We start from the raw sequence: 16,004 nt of genomic DNA, 5'->3' as shown, positions 1-16,004 counted from the left end.
TGGGGTGCTCAGAACCTCTGATAATCAGGCCTTAAATCCATATATATTTATTTGGTTACTCCTGTTTCCTTCCCTTCAGGGCCATCCTTAGGATTTATGGGGCCCTATGCAGTATTATTAAACTGGTGCCCCTATGCCTGATGGCAGCCCGGGCTCGCATGTGTATTTTAGATAAGGGTGGTCTTTTGAAGGATTTATTTAAAAAAAACTATATGTCTGAAGATCCAAGCATTTAAGGCTAAAGATGAATACTCAGACTGTGCATCTAAAAATCTATACAAGGATTTTTTTAGAGATGTGATTTTATAATCTTCAGCAACACACTAATGAAATATTTTTAAAGCAAATTTTAAACTAAGGTCCTGTAGACTAACATGTTCTGAGTAAATATTACAGTAAATGCACATCTGTTCTTGTCAGTAAATTCAGAAACTGACAGTATATACCTGGGGGTTGGTAAATGCCTGTTAAATGGCTTCATTACCACTTGAATGGCTCTTTAACAGTTTCAATGTTTTGCTAATAGGGCCTTGTCTACACTGCCACTTTACAGCGCTATTTATGTTTAATATTAATATTTGATATTTATGTCTGCATCTGTAACTTTCGCTCCATGCATCTGAAGAAGTGAGGTTTTTACCCACGAAAGCTAACCTCAAATAAATCTGTTAGTCTTTAAGGTGCCACTGGACTCCTCCTTGACTTTACAGCACTGAAACTATCTCACTTGGGGGTGTGAAAAAACACACCCCTGAGCGAGGCAAGTTTCAACACTGGTAGCTACTCCCCTCGTGGGGGTGGCTTTTTTTTTTTATAGTCACGACTACACGGCAGCATTTTGATGTTGGTAGTGAAGACGTACCCTAGTTCTGGCAGGCTGGAAGGCTTTTTCACTTTTAAGTACTAGATCCCCTCGGGAGGAAGACTCACCAGCCTACAGCAGCCAGGTTGGTGGGAGCCTGCAGAAAGGGTCACGGTGGACAGCACATTTTCGGGTGCCCTACATAGCCATGTATGCTGTATATGCCCAAGGACAGCCTGTTTCCCTTCCTATGTGTCTGTCAAAATGCAATTTCAAGAACATATTATGTTTTCCAGCTCACTCGTCTTAAACCAATAATTTAACATTCATAGATACTGACTTCTTGTGATAAATGAAGGGGGGTAGGGTAGCTCCCTTTTATGGACACCCAGCCAGCCAGTAGCTATAAAATCCCTCTTAGTAGCTGTTCTCTAATTGCCCTACCTCTAAAGGGTTAGAAGTCTCACTGCTATGCAAAGGTAAAAGGAAGTGAGTGGGCATCTGGCCGAAAGAGCCAATGGGAAGGCTAAAGCTTTTTTAAAATTGAAACAAGACTCCCCTTTTGTCTGTCTGTCTGTTGTTCTCCTGGGGAGAGGCGGCCAGGGCAGAGCTATGCTGTAAGAAGCTTGGGCCAGGTATGAAAAAATCATCAGTATCGTATCTAGAAACTACTCATTTAAAACCCCAGATACGTAAATAGATCAGGTAATGTCTAGAAAGATGTGATTAGGTTTATCCCTTTTATTTCGTTATGGCTTGTGGATTCCTCTGTGCTAACACCAGATGTTTTTGTTTTGCTTGTAACTTTTAAACTGGACCTCAAGAAAGCTATTCTTGATGTTAATCCTTGTAGTTGCTCTTTTAAAATCTAGCAATAGCCTGCGTTCCCAGAAGTATTTTCTTTCTTATTTTTTTATTAATAAAATTTACCTTTTCTTTTAGAACAGAACTGGATTTTTGTGTCTTAAGGAGTTTGTGCACATGTTGTTTAATTAGCTAGTGGCAACAGCTGATTTCCTTATTTCTTCTTTCTCAGCTCTTCCCCGGAGGGGAGGTGAAAGGGCTTGAGGGTACCCTACAGGAAGGAATTCCCAAGTGCACCTTCCCGGGCTCTCAAAGGGGTTCTGCACTTGTGTGATGGCAGTATCTACCCATCCAAGATCAGAGAAAATCTGTAACCTTGGGAGTTTAATATAAGCCTGGAGTGGTCAGTATTAATTTTTAGAATCCTTGCGGGCCCCCACCTTCTGCACTCGAAGTGCCAGAGCGGGGAATTAACCTTGATACTTCTACTTGCAAGTCTTTTGCTCACTGCCATATGCGTTTAGACCTCTTTTGAGGTTATAACCCAGCACTGTCTATTCCAGTCCAAAGGAAAGTTAGGAAGAATTGTAACAGGCCCATGTGGCTCCATTAGGAGCTCTTCAATGACCTGAAAATCAAAAAGGAACCCTACAAAAAGTGGAAACATGATCAAATTGATAAGGAGAAGTACAAAAGGACAGCACAAGTATGTAGGGACAAAATAAGAGAGGTCAAGGCGCAAAAGGAGTTACACTTGGCAAGGGCCATAAAAGGCAACAAAAAGAGGTTCTATAAATACATTAAGAGCAAGAGAAAAATGAAAAAAAAGTGTAGATCTTCTACTTAGTGGGGAAGGAGAGCTAATCACTGATGACATCAAGAAAGCTGAAGCGCTTAATGCCTATTTTACTTCAGATTTTACTAAAAAGGTTAATGACCAGATACTCTCACATAATTAATACTGACAACCGGAGGGAAGGAATGCAAGTCAAAAATAGGAAAAGAACAGGTTAAAGAATATTTAGATAAGTTAAATGTGTTCAAGTCAGCAGGGCCTGATGAAATTCATCCTACGGTACTTAAGGAACTTTGAAGCAATCTCAAAGCAGTTAGCAATTACCTTTGAGAACCCCTGGAGGACGGGAGAGGTCCCAGAAGACTGGTGCAGCACAAGGGGCTGGACTTGATGACTTCTCGAGGTCCCTTCCAGCCCTACATTTCTATGATTCTGTAACACTGCCCAAGTGTTTTACAGTTGCGGCCTGCTTGATGCCCCATCCAGACAGGTGAATACTGAACTGTACACTTGAAAGATTTGGACACTCATATAGCAACAGCTGCTACCCTGTTCCAGGCCCTTCAACAGCCTCTGAGGAGAGATGTCAGGACATCAAGCTCACCATGAAGCTCAAGATCTAAGAACCATAGTTACACCAACTCTATGATACAGAAATGAAATGCATGCACTGAGGAAGGTTGAAAAAACATTGGATTGATGTTTTAGATTCTCACTGTTTTCATTAGCTGCTACATATGAAGTGGCAGGATAAGACCAGAAATGAGATTATTTTAAGATGAACCCAGCAACCACCTATACCAGCACCGATTTGAGGTTCAGCAGCTTTTCTGGTACGGACATATTATTAAAATGGAAAACCAATGAATTCCAAAGTACCAACGAATGTTGCTGCACAGGAGGCAATCACACGGGCACCAAAAGCTTTGGCAGCGTAACAATGTTGCTAGCTATGGACAAACTGAATATACAACTAGACCACCTCATGAGACCACATCGCTTTGGGATTTGCCATGATGATGATGATGATAATCCTATCAGGCAGGTAGTTAATGGACTGAAAGTGGGATAAGGAGCTTTTCACTTTTAAGTCACTACTGGTTCAAATCCTGTCCAGACTGAAAGCCACAAAGTCAGTACCATCTGGCTGACTCCTTCGCACCCTACATAAAATGAATTGGTTGCCCCACTCTAACTGTTAATTAACTAAAGCCATCCTCAGTGTTTGCAATATGGGATCCTAGCTGTTAGTTTCAGCAGGAAAGTGAAAGCCTGATAGGGACACTGAAGTTCTCTCTCTCCTATAGAACTGGTCTCTCGAAAAGAGCGCTGCCAGCAGCAGCACAGAAGTAAAGGGAGCAGCACTGTAACCCTCCCTACAACAACCTTGCGACCCTCCCCACAACAACTCCGTTTTGAGTCAGGACCCTACAATTACAACACCATGAAGTTTCAGATTTAAAAAGCTGAAATCATGAAATGTATTATTTTTAAAATCCTATGACTGTGAAATTGATCAAAATGGACTGTGAATTTGGTAGGGCCCTATATACAACTTACACACATCACACAATGATTTTCGGGTCCAGCATGTGATCAGTTTACACATGAGACCTTATATGACACCTTCTAGATACATATGACAACAGTGCGTTGGGGGTAGTGAGTGTGTCTGGCCTGATATGAGTTACAGTATTGAGGGCCCTCTACGAGGCAGGGTGACCAGATAGCAACTGTGAAAAAACAGGATGGGGGTGGGGGGTAATAGACACCTATATAAGAAAAAGTCCCAAAAAACGGGACTGTCCCTTTAAAAACAGGACATCTGGTCACCTACACTGAGGCGCTCTTAGGGATACACCCTTAACAGAAAAAACTGGAATAATGTGGCTGGACAGTCTTCTTTGGTGCACCGGCCAATGAGAGAGCCCACCAGCTGATACTATCAAGCCCTGTTAACTTATGAGTATTGACTGTATTCGTAGTAGAAGCTAAAATAGCTGCAGGCTTCATAGGTTACTATGTACAAAAATACCTACTATTTATACTTGCAGAGGTAGGGCAGACTCTGTCATGACATATGTTGTATGTTCTCTACATTCAAGCTGGCACAATGGATCTGTGAATAAATGTTCTATTCTGTTGTACCACCTGTTATGGAGAATCCAGACTCCCCACAGAACCTAATTCTGCAGGGTAAGTCAGCATTTCCCGCCAGTTCCAAGCAGGAAGTCTGTGTGTTCTCATTCCTGCATGGATGAGATTTAGTTATTTTTTAAACTATTTACATATAGTTAATTTTGAAGTAACAACTGGCTACACAAACTGATGTGGAGCTCAGCAGCAGACTTGACCCTGGAACTTCATGTCAGACAATATGCCCCTAGCACCTGGTGCCACTGAAGGCAATGAAAATTAGTCCAGGAGCTCTCGGGAGCTTATAAAGGAAAATAAAAAGGGTTTTAAATGTTTAGACATGCAACTGTGCCAAACAAAAAAGCCTATACTGCTACCCTTGCAAGCCCAACTCCTATAGACACAAAAATGTGCTGCTTTTTTTTTTTTCCAGCAGCATGTTTAACCTTGGAGCTGTCAAGCTCCATCACGAATAATGAGCCATGACAACACTCCAAGCGATCCTTGGAGAACAGACCAATTTCTACTATATGCTATGTAAGGCAAAATGCTGTTATCACATTCCCAGGGCATTATACCTGCTTGGAAAAAATACAGTAATGTGGCCATCAAGAGGAGACTGTAAGTAAATACAGAAACAAATGAGACATTTCATTATATTTAACCACACAGATTGTAAAGCAGGTAATAAAGGTGTAATAAATCCTAATATTTTACATTTTCATATTAAAAATTAAACAGGGAGCAGGGGTGATCCATCTAACTGAACATGCATTTGACAAAAATACCACAGGGAGAAGTATCTGTGTTGGAAACATGTCTGTGTACAAGGAAAGGTACACGATGTAAAAAGGCTTGGCACTACTATATAGATACCACTGTGCTAGAACCTTTTAGTATTATTTTCAATAAACATAAAGATATTTACATCTATTTTTTCAAATTTGTGGAGGATTGTGGCTGCACAAACATCCATTAAAGTCAATGTGAGTTTCATGGCTATACCACCATCTACTGCTTTGAATATTTAGGGTTTACTGTTAATTTCCACTTTCAAGTATCTTGACATTCACTAGAGGGAATCAAGGGCAAGCACTTTCCTTTTGTATCACCATTAACAATATATGTTTATATAATACTTTTTTGTCTGTGGTAAGAGTAGTAGATAAAAACAAAGGAGAATAGAGTGCTTTTGAATAGAAAAGTCACTTCACCTCCCAGCAGCATAGATCTCATTCAATTTACATTTTAATTTCCATAATTTGTCAAAAAACTATAGTAATTAAAGGGGTGGAGAAGCAGAAAAGAGAGGTGGTGTCAAAAGCAAGATTTTGCAATTATTTGGTCCTTCAGTCTCCTTTTAGCATTTTTTTTCTATAAAATTCAATTAAATGTGCCTGTTTCCTCAAATAACTTCTGCTCATTTTTAAAAATAAAGATTGGCTTTTTTCTGTTCCATATACAATCACTGTATGTTTTGCTTGGTTGTCACTATACCGTCTTATTTACAGAAGAAAAACTGCATGATTCTAAAGCCTAGAGTACAGACCCTACAGTCCCAGGCCTTTAGAATCCCTCCTGTACTGTAGAGGATTCCTACCCATTGTATTCCTTTTTTTAAAAAAAAAACCCTTCCTGCAGGATGAGAGGAATTTTAAAGGGTGAGCACCCTAAATTTGAAAATCTGTTGTTTTAGCAATAGTCTATTACTGCAGCTGAAGAGGATTCAATAATCCTAAAAAGAGTGATAACATTTGCAGTTATGCAAACCATAACAATTATGGCAGTAATCAAATTTCATATTTCAAGGTATAAGTTGATCACCTGCCCACATCCTTCATTCTCTCTCTCACGCACACGCGTGCGCGCCCACATGGCATTGCACAGCTGACTAACTGCACTACACCGCAGTTTCCCCTTCCTTTGAAAATCCCCAGACTAGATGGGCCAGCAGTGGTTTAACCCTATGTGGCAAATATTACAGGATATTTAAAACACCTTGAATGGCAGTTCTGCCTTTGACTAGAAGAAAGCATGCACAAAGACATGTGCAAGACATTCACAAAGAAAACCCCAGAATTCCAAAGATATACTTTAATTTTTATTAATACATAGTATACCTTCAAAGCTTTGTACGCATTGTTTCAGTTTTTCTCCCTTTCATACCTATATACCTATTTACATTTTTACATCACATTTCTAGTAATAGGTGTTCAGTATCTCCATCCCCTTCTAACAATATGCATGAAAAAAAATAGATTTCAGACATTTTAGACAGAAGTTGGCACTAAATAAATCCATCAGCTCTTTGATAAGTTTTAAAACTTAACTTTTCAGCAGGCATGACTTTGCTACTCTCAGTAGCAAAGTAGTTTCTATAAACAAAACTAAAAGAACACCACCACACAAAGAGAAAGAAAGAGAGGTCACCATTCTAATTCTTCTTGCTGCTCCATACATTCTCAAACAGAATCTTTCCCTTGAGATGAGCAATGTATATTTCACAAAGAGAAAACTAGAGAAGTCAGCTCAGATGTTAGGAAAATGATAAAAAGTAGTCATAAAAATTGGCTGAAACAAAGACCCAAAAGAGATAAAGTAGGTCAAGCACTCACAAGTTAGAAGTGCTAGAATTAAGTATGCATAGGTCTGCATTTTGAATATGGGGTAAAATTAAAAAAAAAAGAAACACACACCTAGGTGACTTAGGAGTACATTTCGTTTTCAAAAGTACCTTAGGCACCGAAAAGCCTAAGTCTGATTGAAAATCAATGAGATTTAGGTTCTGAAGTGTCTAAGTCACTAAGTAACTTTTCAAATGGAATAGTTCTGAGAATTTTACCCACAGACTTCAATTACATGATCACATATTTTTTCCACTGGGCTTTTCCCTCATTCATTGCACAGAATGGATAGTAAATGAGGCCACATTGTACAGTGAAGGAAACTGTTGTCTGCAGAACCCCTGCCGCATTTGTAAGCCTCAATTGCAGCAGAAATTGGAAAGTGAGTAATAAATTAAACAGGTGGAAATGCTGATTTTCTGCGGCTCATAGCTTAATCAACTCTGGACCCAATTTCATAGAGACATAAAAAAGTAGTCTTCAGTAAAGAGGGTATCTCCCTCCCACTTTAAACCCTGAAAATGAAAAAAAAAATAACTGACAAAATTACCTGACAGTACCCTATGCTTATTACAGCAGAGCGGAAGTTCAGCTATAATTAAGGTTCAGACCAGCTTTCTGTTTAAAGCTCAACTCTTCTAAGTGCTTTAAAACCTATGTGGTTATTCACTGCCTTGAAATTTAGTGTGCCTCATGGAAGTGCAGTGGTCTGTTAGTGATACACATTTGGGGCCATTTAACCAAGAGGTTTTTGAGATACAGCACTGGAAAAAAAAAAGTTTTTGTTTTTTTTTAAATTGACAGATTCCAGCAACCTCTTTTTGCTCACACATAGAGATCAAACCAGGGTTCAGATCATCACACCAGGGAGTCCAACGCTCAGGCGTTACTCCAACAGCGTGCATGGCCCTTTGGGGGAAACCAAATTAATATGTTATTTCAAAAAGTTTGCTTCTCCGGTTAGGCACATAACAGATTACATTGAGCATGTACGGACTGAGAAGTTAACAGGACTGTTAGCCTTCAAAGTTTCACACCAGCTGGATAGTTGAAGGAGATAAGCAGTATTCCTTGGAACCTTACCCAGTCAGTGTCAGTCTGAGTTCCACTTTGGGCAGAATGCTGGAAAAATGTTGGAAAAGGCTGGATGCCATATTGCTAAAATCTGTTTCTGTCAGAGGTTGGGGTTTTGTTTGGTTGGGGGGGGGGAGAGAATTAAATCAAAGTATTTTTGTAAAAAAATTAGACTTTAATGCTTGCTAGCAGAGGAAGCGTGAAGGGCAAGAGCGGGAAAAGGGGGCTGGGGCCTCATCAACGGGAGCAGGATAAATGGGGATTGATGGTAGGGGAAGGACACAGGGAAGCTGACATGGGGGTGAGTGGCAGGGACTGGGCCTTTCTCCCTACTCCCCATGAGAGCTGGAATCTGGGTGGGAGGACTTGCCTTTCCAAGGGTGTGTGAGCCCCACTCTCTGTCCCTATATGTGCACCAGGATCTGCCCTAACATGTGCAGCCCTCCATTAAGTTGCTGCTTATGATACATGTGTGTAGCAGCACAGGGCAGGAGACAGGGCTACGTGTTGCAGGGAATGGTATGGCAGTGTGGTGAGGAAGGCACGACAGACACCAATCCTCTCTCACATGCGTAAAGCTAGCAACAACTTTGTAATTAAAATGTCATGGTTTTGGGACACAGATGATGGATGAGATTTCTCTCACCAGCCCCGTTAGCAACTACAGATTGGAAACAGTTCAAAGCATGATCATTATCCCCGTTCTACAATAACAAAATGTACAGGAGGGGGAGGAGCACTGAGGAATCACATAGCAACCATGTGGCTAGTGCAAAGACCACTGGACTGGGACTGTTCCTAGCTCTACCTCTGGCCTGCCTAGCGACCTTGGGCAAGTCACTTCATCTCTGTGTGTCTTGGTTTCCCATCTGTAAAATGGGGATAATAATCTCACAGCCCTCTGTGGAGATAGAGGCGGTTAGGGACTATTTAGAAAAGCTGGACGTGCACAAGTCCATGGGGCCGGACGAGTTGCATCCGAGAGTGCTGAAGGAATTGGCGGCTGTGATTGCAGAGCCACTGGCCATTATCTTTGAAAACTCGTGGCGAACCGGGGAAGTCCCGGATGACTGGAAAAAGGCTAATGTAGTGCCAATCTTTAAAAAAGGGAAGAAGGAAGATCCTGGGAACTACAGGCCAGTCAGCCTCACCTCAGTCCCTGGAAAAATCATGGAGCAGGTCCTCAAAGAATCAATCCTGAAGCACTTGCATGAGAGGAAAGTGATCAGGAACAGCCAGCATGGATTCACCAAGGGAAGGTCATGCCTGACTAATCTAATCGCCTTTTATGATGAGATTACTGGTTCTGTGGATGAAGGGAAAGCAGTGGATGTATTGTTTCTTGACTTTAGCAAAGCTTTTGACACGGTCTCCCATAGTATTCTTGTCAGCAAGTTAAGGAAGTATGGGCTGGATGAATGCACCATAAGGTGGGTAGAAAGCTGGCTAAATTGTCGGGCTCAACGGGTAGTGATCAATGGCTCCATGTCTAGTTGGCAGCCGGTATCAAGTGGAGTGCCCCAGGGGTCGGTCCTGGGGCCGGTTTTATTCAATATCTTCATAAATGATCTGGAGGATGGTGTGGATTGCACTCTCAGCAAATTTGCGGATGATACTAAACTGGGAGGAGTGGTAGATACGCTGGAGGGGAGGGATAGGATACAGAAGGACCTAGACCAATTGGAAGATTGGGCCAAAAGGAATCTGATGAGGTTCAATAAGGATAAGTGCAGGGTCCTGCACTTAGGACGGAAGAACCCAATGCACAGCTACAGACTAGGGACCGAATGGCTAGGCAGCAGTTCTGCAGAAAAGGACCTAGGGGTGACAGTGGACGAGAAGCTGGATATGAGTCAGCAGTGTGCCCTTGTTGCCAAGAAGGCCAATGGCATTTTGGGATGTATAAGTAGGGGCATAGCGAGCAGATCGAGGGACGTGATCGTTCCCCTCTATTCGACATTGGTGAGGCCTCATCTGGAGTACTGTGTCCAGTTTTGGGCCCCACACTTCAAGAAGGATGTGGATAAATTGGAGAGAGTCCAGCGAAGGGCAACAAAAATGATTAGGGGACTGGAACACATGAGTTATGAGGAGAGGCTGAGGGAGCTGGGATTGTTTAGCCTGCAGAAGAGAAGAATGAGGGGGGATTTGATAGCTGCTTTCAACTACCTGAAAGGGGGTTCCAAAGAGGATGGCTCTAGACTGTTCTCAATGGTAGCAGATGACAGAACGAGGAGTAATGGTCTCAAGTTGCAGTGGGGGAGGTTTAGATTGGATATTAGGAAAAACTTTTTCACTAAGAGGGTGGTGAAACACTGGAATGCGTTACCTAGGGAGGTGGTAGAATCTCCTTCCTTAGAGGTTTTTAAGGTCAGGCTTGACAAAGCCCTGGCTGGGATGATTTAACTGGGAATTGGTCCTGCTTTGAGCAGGGGGTTGGACTAGATGACCTTCTGGGGTCCCTTCCAACCCTGATATTCTATGATTCTATGATTCTATGTAAAGTTCTTTGAGATCTAGTGATGAAAAGCACTATACAAAAGCTAGGTCTTTTGATTATAAACTAGATACAGTAGTGCATCAACTGCAATTCTAGGTGACAACTACAACTGCCTTAACGACCTCTAACTTTGACCAACAAGCATGTCTCTTTTGGTTTAAAAAACCAGGAAATTAAATGGCAAAACACATAATTAATGCAGAGTTAAGGGTGAAAGCCCGCGCCCTTTCAGAACATCAAGTTCAGCCAAACTCAAACTTCTGAAATCCAGACAATACAGAGTTAAGATAAACATGCCCGCAACCTTAACTCTGCCCTCTTTGAGCAATACCCCACTGTCATAACCATACAGCTAAGAGTAGCCTAGAATTCCTCCTTACCTGTAAGGGGTTAAGAAGCTCAAATAACCTGGTTGGCACCTGACCAAAGGGACCAATGGGGAAAGAAGATACTTTCAAATCTTGACGGGGAGGGGGAGGGCTTTGTGGTCTGTTCTCTGGGGAAAGCAGAGAAGCATCGGGTCAAAAAAAACTCCTTCTCCTATAAACCATCCTGTACAAGTCTCTGATATTACAAAAAGAATAAGTAAATAAGGCAAGGCGCGTTAGATTACCTTTTGTTTTCAACTTGTGAATTTTCCCTTTGCTAGAGGGAGGTTTATCCTGGTTTTTTTTTGTAACTTTAAAGTTTTGCCTAGAGGGGAATCCTCTGTGTTTTGAATCTGATTACCCTGTAAAGTATTTACCGTCCTCATTTTACAGAGGTGATTCTTTTTTACCTTTTCTTTAAATAAAATCCTTCTTTTAAGAACCTGACTGATCTTTCCATTGTTCCAAGACCCAGGAGTTTGGGTCTTTGATCATTTTGTAACCAATTGGTTAGGATATTATTCTCAAGCCTCCCCAGGAAAGGGGGTGTAAGGGCTTGGGGGGGATTGCTGGGGGAAGAGGAACTCCAAGTGGTCCTTTTCCCTGGTTCTCTGTTAAATCACTTGGTGGTGGCAGTGTTACTTAAACCCAAGGTACAAGGGAGAATTTGTGCCTGTGGAGTTTTTAACCTAAGCTGGTAGAAATAAACTTGGGGGTCTTTCATGTAGGCCCCCACGTCTGTATCCTAAAGTTCAGAGTGGGGAGGGAACCCTGACACCCACAATGCCCATAACATGCACTCTCCCACTCTGCCTTTTCACAGTAATGGACAGGCATTACCTAAACGTCCCCTACACTCAAACACTGAGCCTACTCCCCCAAGAGAATACCATACCTGTAAAATTTAACAACCAGTTCATACCCTTTTACAGCCCCTTCACACTTGCACACAGGATATCAACTTAACCTATACTTTGCCCTTTCTAGCATTAAATCCACAGACTGTTCTCATATCCCAACTCCCTACTGACAATACCCATGGCATGAAGACCCCCAGTGCCCTGCTAATGACTCAACCTACACAATTCTGTACTGAAACTATGCATACTGGAGGCTCAAGGTACACAAGCACCTCTTGCCTTTGATAGCACACATAGGTGGACTCAGACCTCCTCATATCACAAACACAGCTCTAGCATGCCTATCAAACTAATCCCCAGATCTCCTCATATCACAATCACAGCTCTTCCAACTTATTCCTCCACCATTCAATGCAGCTATGCCTTAAACAGTGAATGCAGCGGGAGTGATGCAGATAATTCCAGGTGGCTATTGGCAGCTTCATAGCGGCAGAGTTAAGGTTGCTTGAGCATTTATTTTAACTCTGTATTTCCTGATTTTCAAAATGTTGAACTCTATGTTCTGAAAGGGCATAAGCTATCACTGGGCAACCTGTGTTAAAGTTTTTTTCATTTAATTACACATGCACACAAACTCACATGTATATACAACACATTATACAATATTTATAAAGCACTTAAGTTGACAAGCATTTCTTAAATATAGAGTATTCACCAGCAGCCGTGTCTTCTCATCGAGAATAACCATGCATACTGCAATCTTACATTGTTTTGCTTGAGATCCTTTGATTCAATTTGGTGAATATTCAGCTTGTCCCTCAAGTTGGCACAGTTCACATTTATAAGAGCTGTTATTGCAACTTGTGTTCTAAAGTTGCTGACCACACTTCTTCTATTTATGGTCTCCGCTGCACTGTGGCGACTAATTGTGGTGAAGAAAAAATTATGCTTCATCAGCAATCAGTACCCGCCTTGCCCCATTTAAGTCTTTCACTCATTTTTGTATTTTTAAGTCATGCTGTTTAAAGGTACGTGATCCAGATGGTGGATACTTGCCTTGTGAGGTACCTCAACATAATAAACTGTTGCATTGCTTCTTGTGCTACCTGCTGCTGACCTACTTCTTTCTTTAATTTCTATACCTCATTGTACTGCATAATAAATAATACAACCACATGCTCACTGAACTTTTGTCACCATTACCCAACCACAGTAGTTTAGCAATTGTAAAACAAAATTAAAAAGGGAAAGAAAACAGACTGAAACTGGTATGAAAAGAATAATGAAAAAGTCTCACCTTTATCATAGTCATCTTCCTCTATTGCTTTTTCTTGAAGCCTCTGAAGCCTTAACATTAAGGATTTTATCTGTATCAATACAAAAACGTAAGTTTAACTACAACAATGGGTACTTGTGAGTGGGTTTTGGTGCTTTCCCCCACACACACACAACAGAGGTTTCCTCGGGTCTTATTTTTTAGCCCAAGCTGGACCCAAACTAGACCAAAGCCCACCTGACCCAACGAAGGTTGAGTTGTTCTCTAAATTGACATTGACTCTTTCCCCTGAACCTGAGCCAATGCTGCCATTGCCTCCTTCCTGTGAGGTCAATGTGGCAGCATCCGTTTTTCCCATTCCTGATGGCCACCACCCCTTGTGTGGTCTGCAGAGAGGTGCTGCAACTCCTTTGCTCGCTCACTCCACAGCACACACAGCGCAGCAACGTGGCGACAGCCAGCAGGAGCAGGACACGCAACCGCTGAAGCACCATCCCTACTGGCAGAAGGAGAGCTGACCTGACCCCAAAAGGTTTGAGTTGTTTTCTGACCCAACCCTGACAGTTTTGATTAAGCTTAATATAATTTTACACTTACAGGCACTTATCCTAAATTAATACAGCCACACTGTTGTTCCACACCTGAAACCAAAGTAATTGTTCCCAGTGAGCACATACAAAAGCTGCAAAAGCAGAATTATTGTGAATCTGATTTCTGGCCATCTTCAGTCCCACATGTAATCCACGGTACAAAATTCATCTAGCAGGAAGTTGTGAGACTAAGTCAGGAGACGTATGTATTCAAGTGAAAAGAAAAGGAGGACTTGTGGCACCTTAGAGACTAACCAATTTATTTGAGCATAAGCTTTCGTGAGCTACAGCTCACTTCACTGGATGTTCACTTCATCACTAACACGGCTGTTACTCTGAAACCTGTCAGTATTCAAGTGAGTTGATCATACCCCTTGACTTGTAAGCCTTGTTCCAAAATGCCCCTCAGGGTGCTACATAGGGAAGACCTGCAGAGCAATGTTTATGTGGATCTAGTTTCTTCAAAACTGGGACCAACAATAACCCCGTGTGGGCCTCTGGTTTCAAATGCACAACCCATGCCAGAATTTGGCCCCTCACACACATATACCAGTCACTTCATCCATCAACAAAATACAGCCATTTCTGGGAGGAAGTGGGAGCTGTTTAATACAGAAACCAACACTGCTTATTAGGAAAGGAAATGAAGATTACTGTATTCTGCTGAAATTACAATTTTAACCATTACAAGAAAGATTAACATTGGTTATTTTAAGAAGGAAATTGAGAAATGGAAACAGAGTAGTGGTTCTCTCTCATTTCTAACCATGCACTACGCTGATGTAAATCCATATAAAGAAATGCCACAAAATCCAGACATTTCCTGTCTTCTGCAACAGCCCAGTAATTGATTTGTCTAAAAATCCACAGCACCAAATGAACATGAACAAACAGTGTGATTACCAACCTTTAATGTACTACGGTTGTCAACCAAGCAGTCCAATAGCACCGGTTCATATTTCCTCATCAGGGTGTCCCAGTTGTGATCACTAACAGTAAAGCTACTTTCATAGCCTGAGGTAACAGAAGAACCAGCAGATGCTGCATCTGAGGAATCTGTGGAACATGAAAATGCTGCATCTGTATCCGAAAGAGATACCATCTCACAATCCTGCAATTTATCATCCACTAAAGTCCCTCTTGCACACTGATAACCCTCACCATGCTTACAAATACAAGATGAAGCCCCTATGTCTTTATGTGAACTTCTTAGTCTCTCCCCTGGTTCATGTAAATTAACATTTTCTATTTGTCCTGTTGCATTTGTTTGCAGTGTGTGTTCCATTGCCCTGCCATCTGACTGGCCTTCAGTGTCACTTTTTTCAAAACGTGAGTTCAGTGAGAGCTGTATGAAGCTGAAATTTGAATTAAAGCTATCCCAAGTACTGGACGAGTAAGAAGTGACTTCTTTGTTGTTATATTCACAGTTATTGTTCACTTCCTTCTGATCCAAAGTGTACATTTTCTGTGGTTCCTTTACTCTAGCATCATGGATTGTCTCCCACGTAGTTGCTAGTAGATTAGTCTGCCATGTATTTGAACTGCACACAGGTAAGAAGTCTCTTTTACATGGGGCAGCTGCAGGACAAACCGGCAGAATTACATTTTCTGACGGCTGAATCCTGAGATCTGACAGATTTCTGAGGCTTCCTGTCGTATTTCCAGCAGTGATCGATGTTGTTACCACATTGGTGGTAACTATGGTACTGTTTACAGATGAATTACAGTATAAGGATTCAAAGTCATTTTTGCATAGTCTGTGCAGAGAGCAGTTCTTGAAGTCTTCACAATGCTTTCTGCCATGTTCAAGCCCCTTTGGGTTGAATGGCTCACAGTCAGCAGGGGGATGAAATTCTATCTGTTGCAGAGCTTCTGGTCTCATGTATCCTGGTCTCTTTGCCAGCTTCTTTTTATGAAAAGAGACAGGAGGCAGTGAATGACCCTGACCACCTGAAAAAATAAAGAAAATGTCTTTAAAGGTGTGTGTGATTTTTCTAGGCTTAAAATATTGTAGCATCTGAAACTAATTACCTCAGAACATTCAGACAGAACACTGATTTCTTTTAAAACACACAGAAATTGACAATACTGTAGAACGGGTATCTAAAGGGGGAAAGAGTGTTCGGTTATCATTCTGTTGGCCTGGCATCAGCTCTCTGATCTGGGATGATTTG

The 16,004-nt window shown here is 41.6% G+C and overlaps 1 protein-coding gene across 3 annotated transcripts in view; it reads right to left on the bottom strand.

Moving 5' to 3' along the window:
• The window catches only part of DISC1 (DISC1 scaffold protein), a 363,689-nt gene that overhangs the window by 293,309 nt on the left and 54,376 nt on the right, over positions 1-16,004 (bottom strand). For all 3 annotated transcript variants that reach the window (XR_014710969.1, XM_084624148.1, XM_084624149.1), the window contains exons 2-3: positions 14,738-15,780; positions 13,262-13,331 (exon numbers count right to left, since the gene is read on the bottom strand). Coding sequence is in view for 2 of the 3 variants with exons in the window: in XM_084624148.1 (XP_084480274.1) it covers positions 13,262-13,331; positions 14,738-15,780 (1,113 nt within the window). In the remaining variant the exon portion in view is untranslated. The remainder of the gene's footprint in view (positions 1-13,261; positions 13,332-14,737; positions 15,781-16,004) is intronic.

This window comes from Lepidochelys olivacea (assembly GCF_965140295.1).
Source record: "Lepidochelys olivacea isolate rLepOli2 genome assembly, chromosome: 3".
NCBI lineage: Eukaryota > Metazoa > Chordata > Testudines > Cheloniidae > Lepidochelys > Lepidochelys olivacea.
The sequence above is the reverse complement of the archived record's forward strand: the minus strand, read 5'-3'. Positions and strand labels throughout refer to the sequence as shown.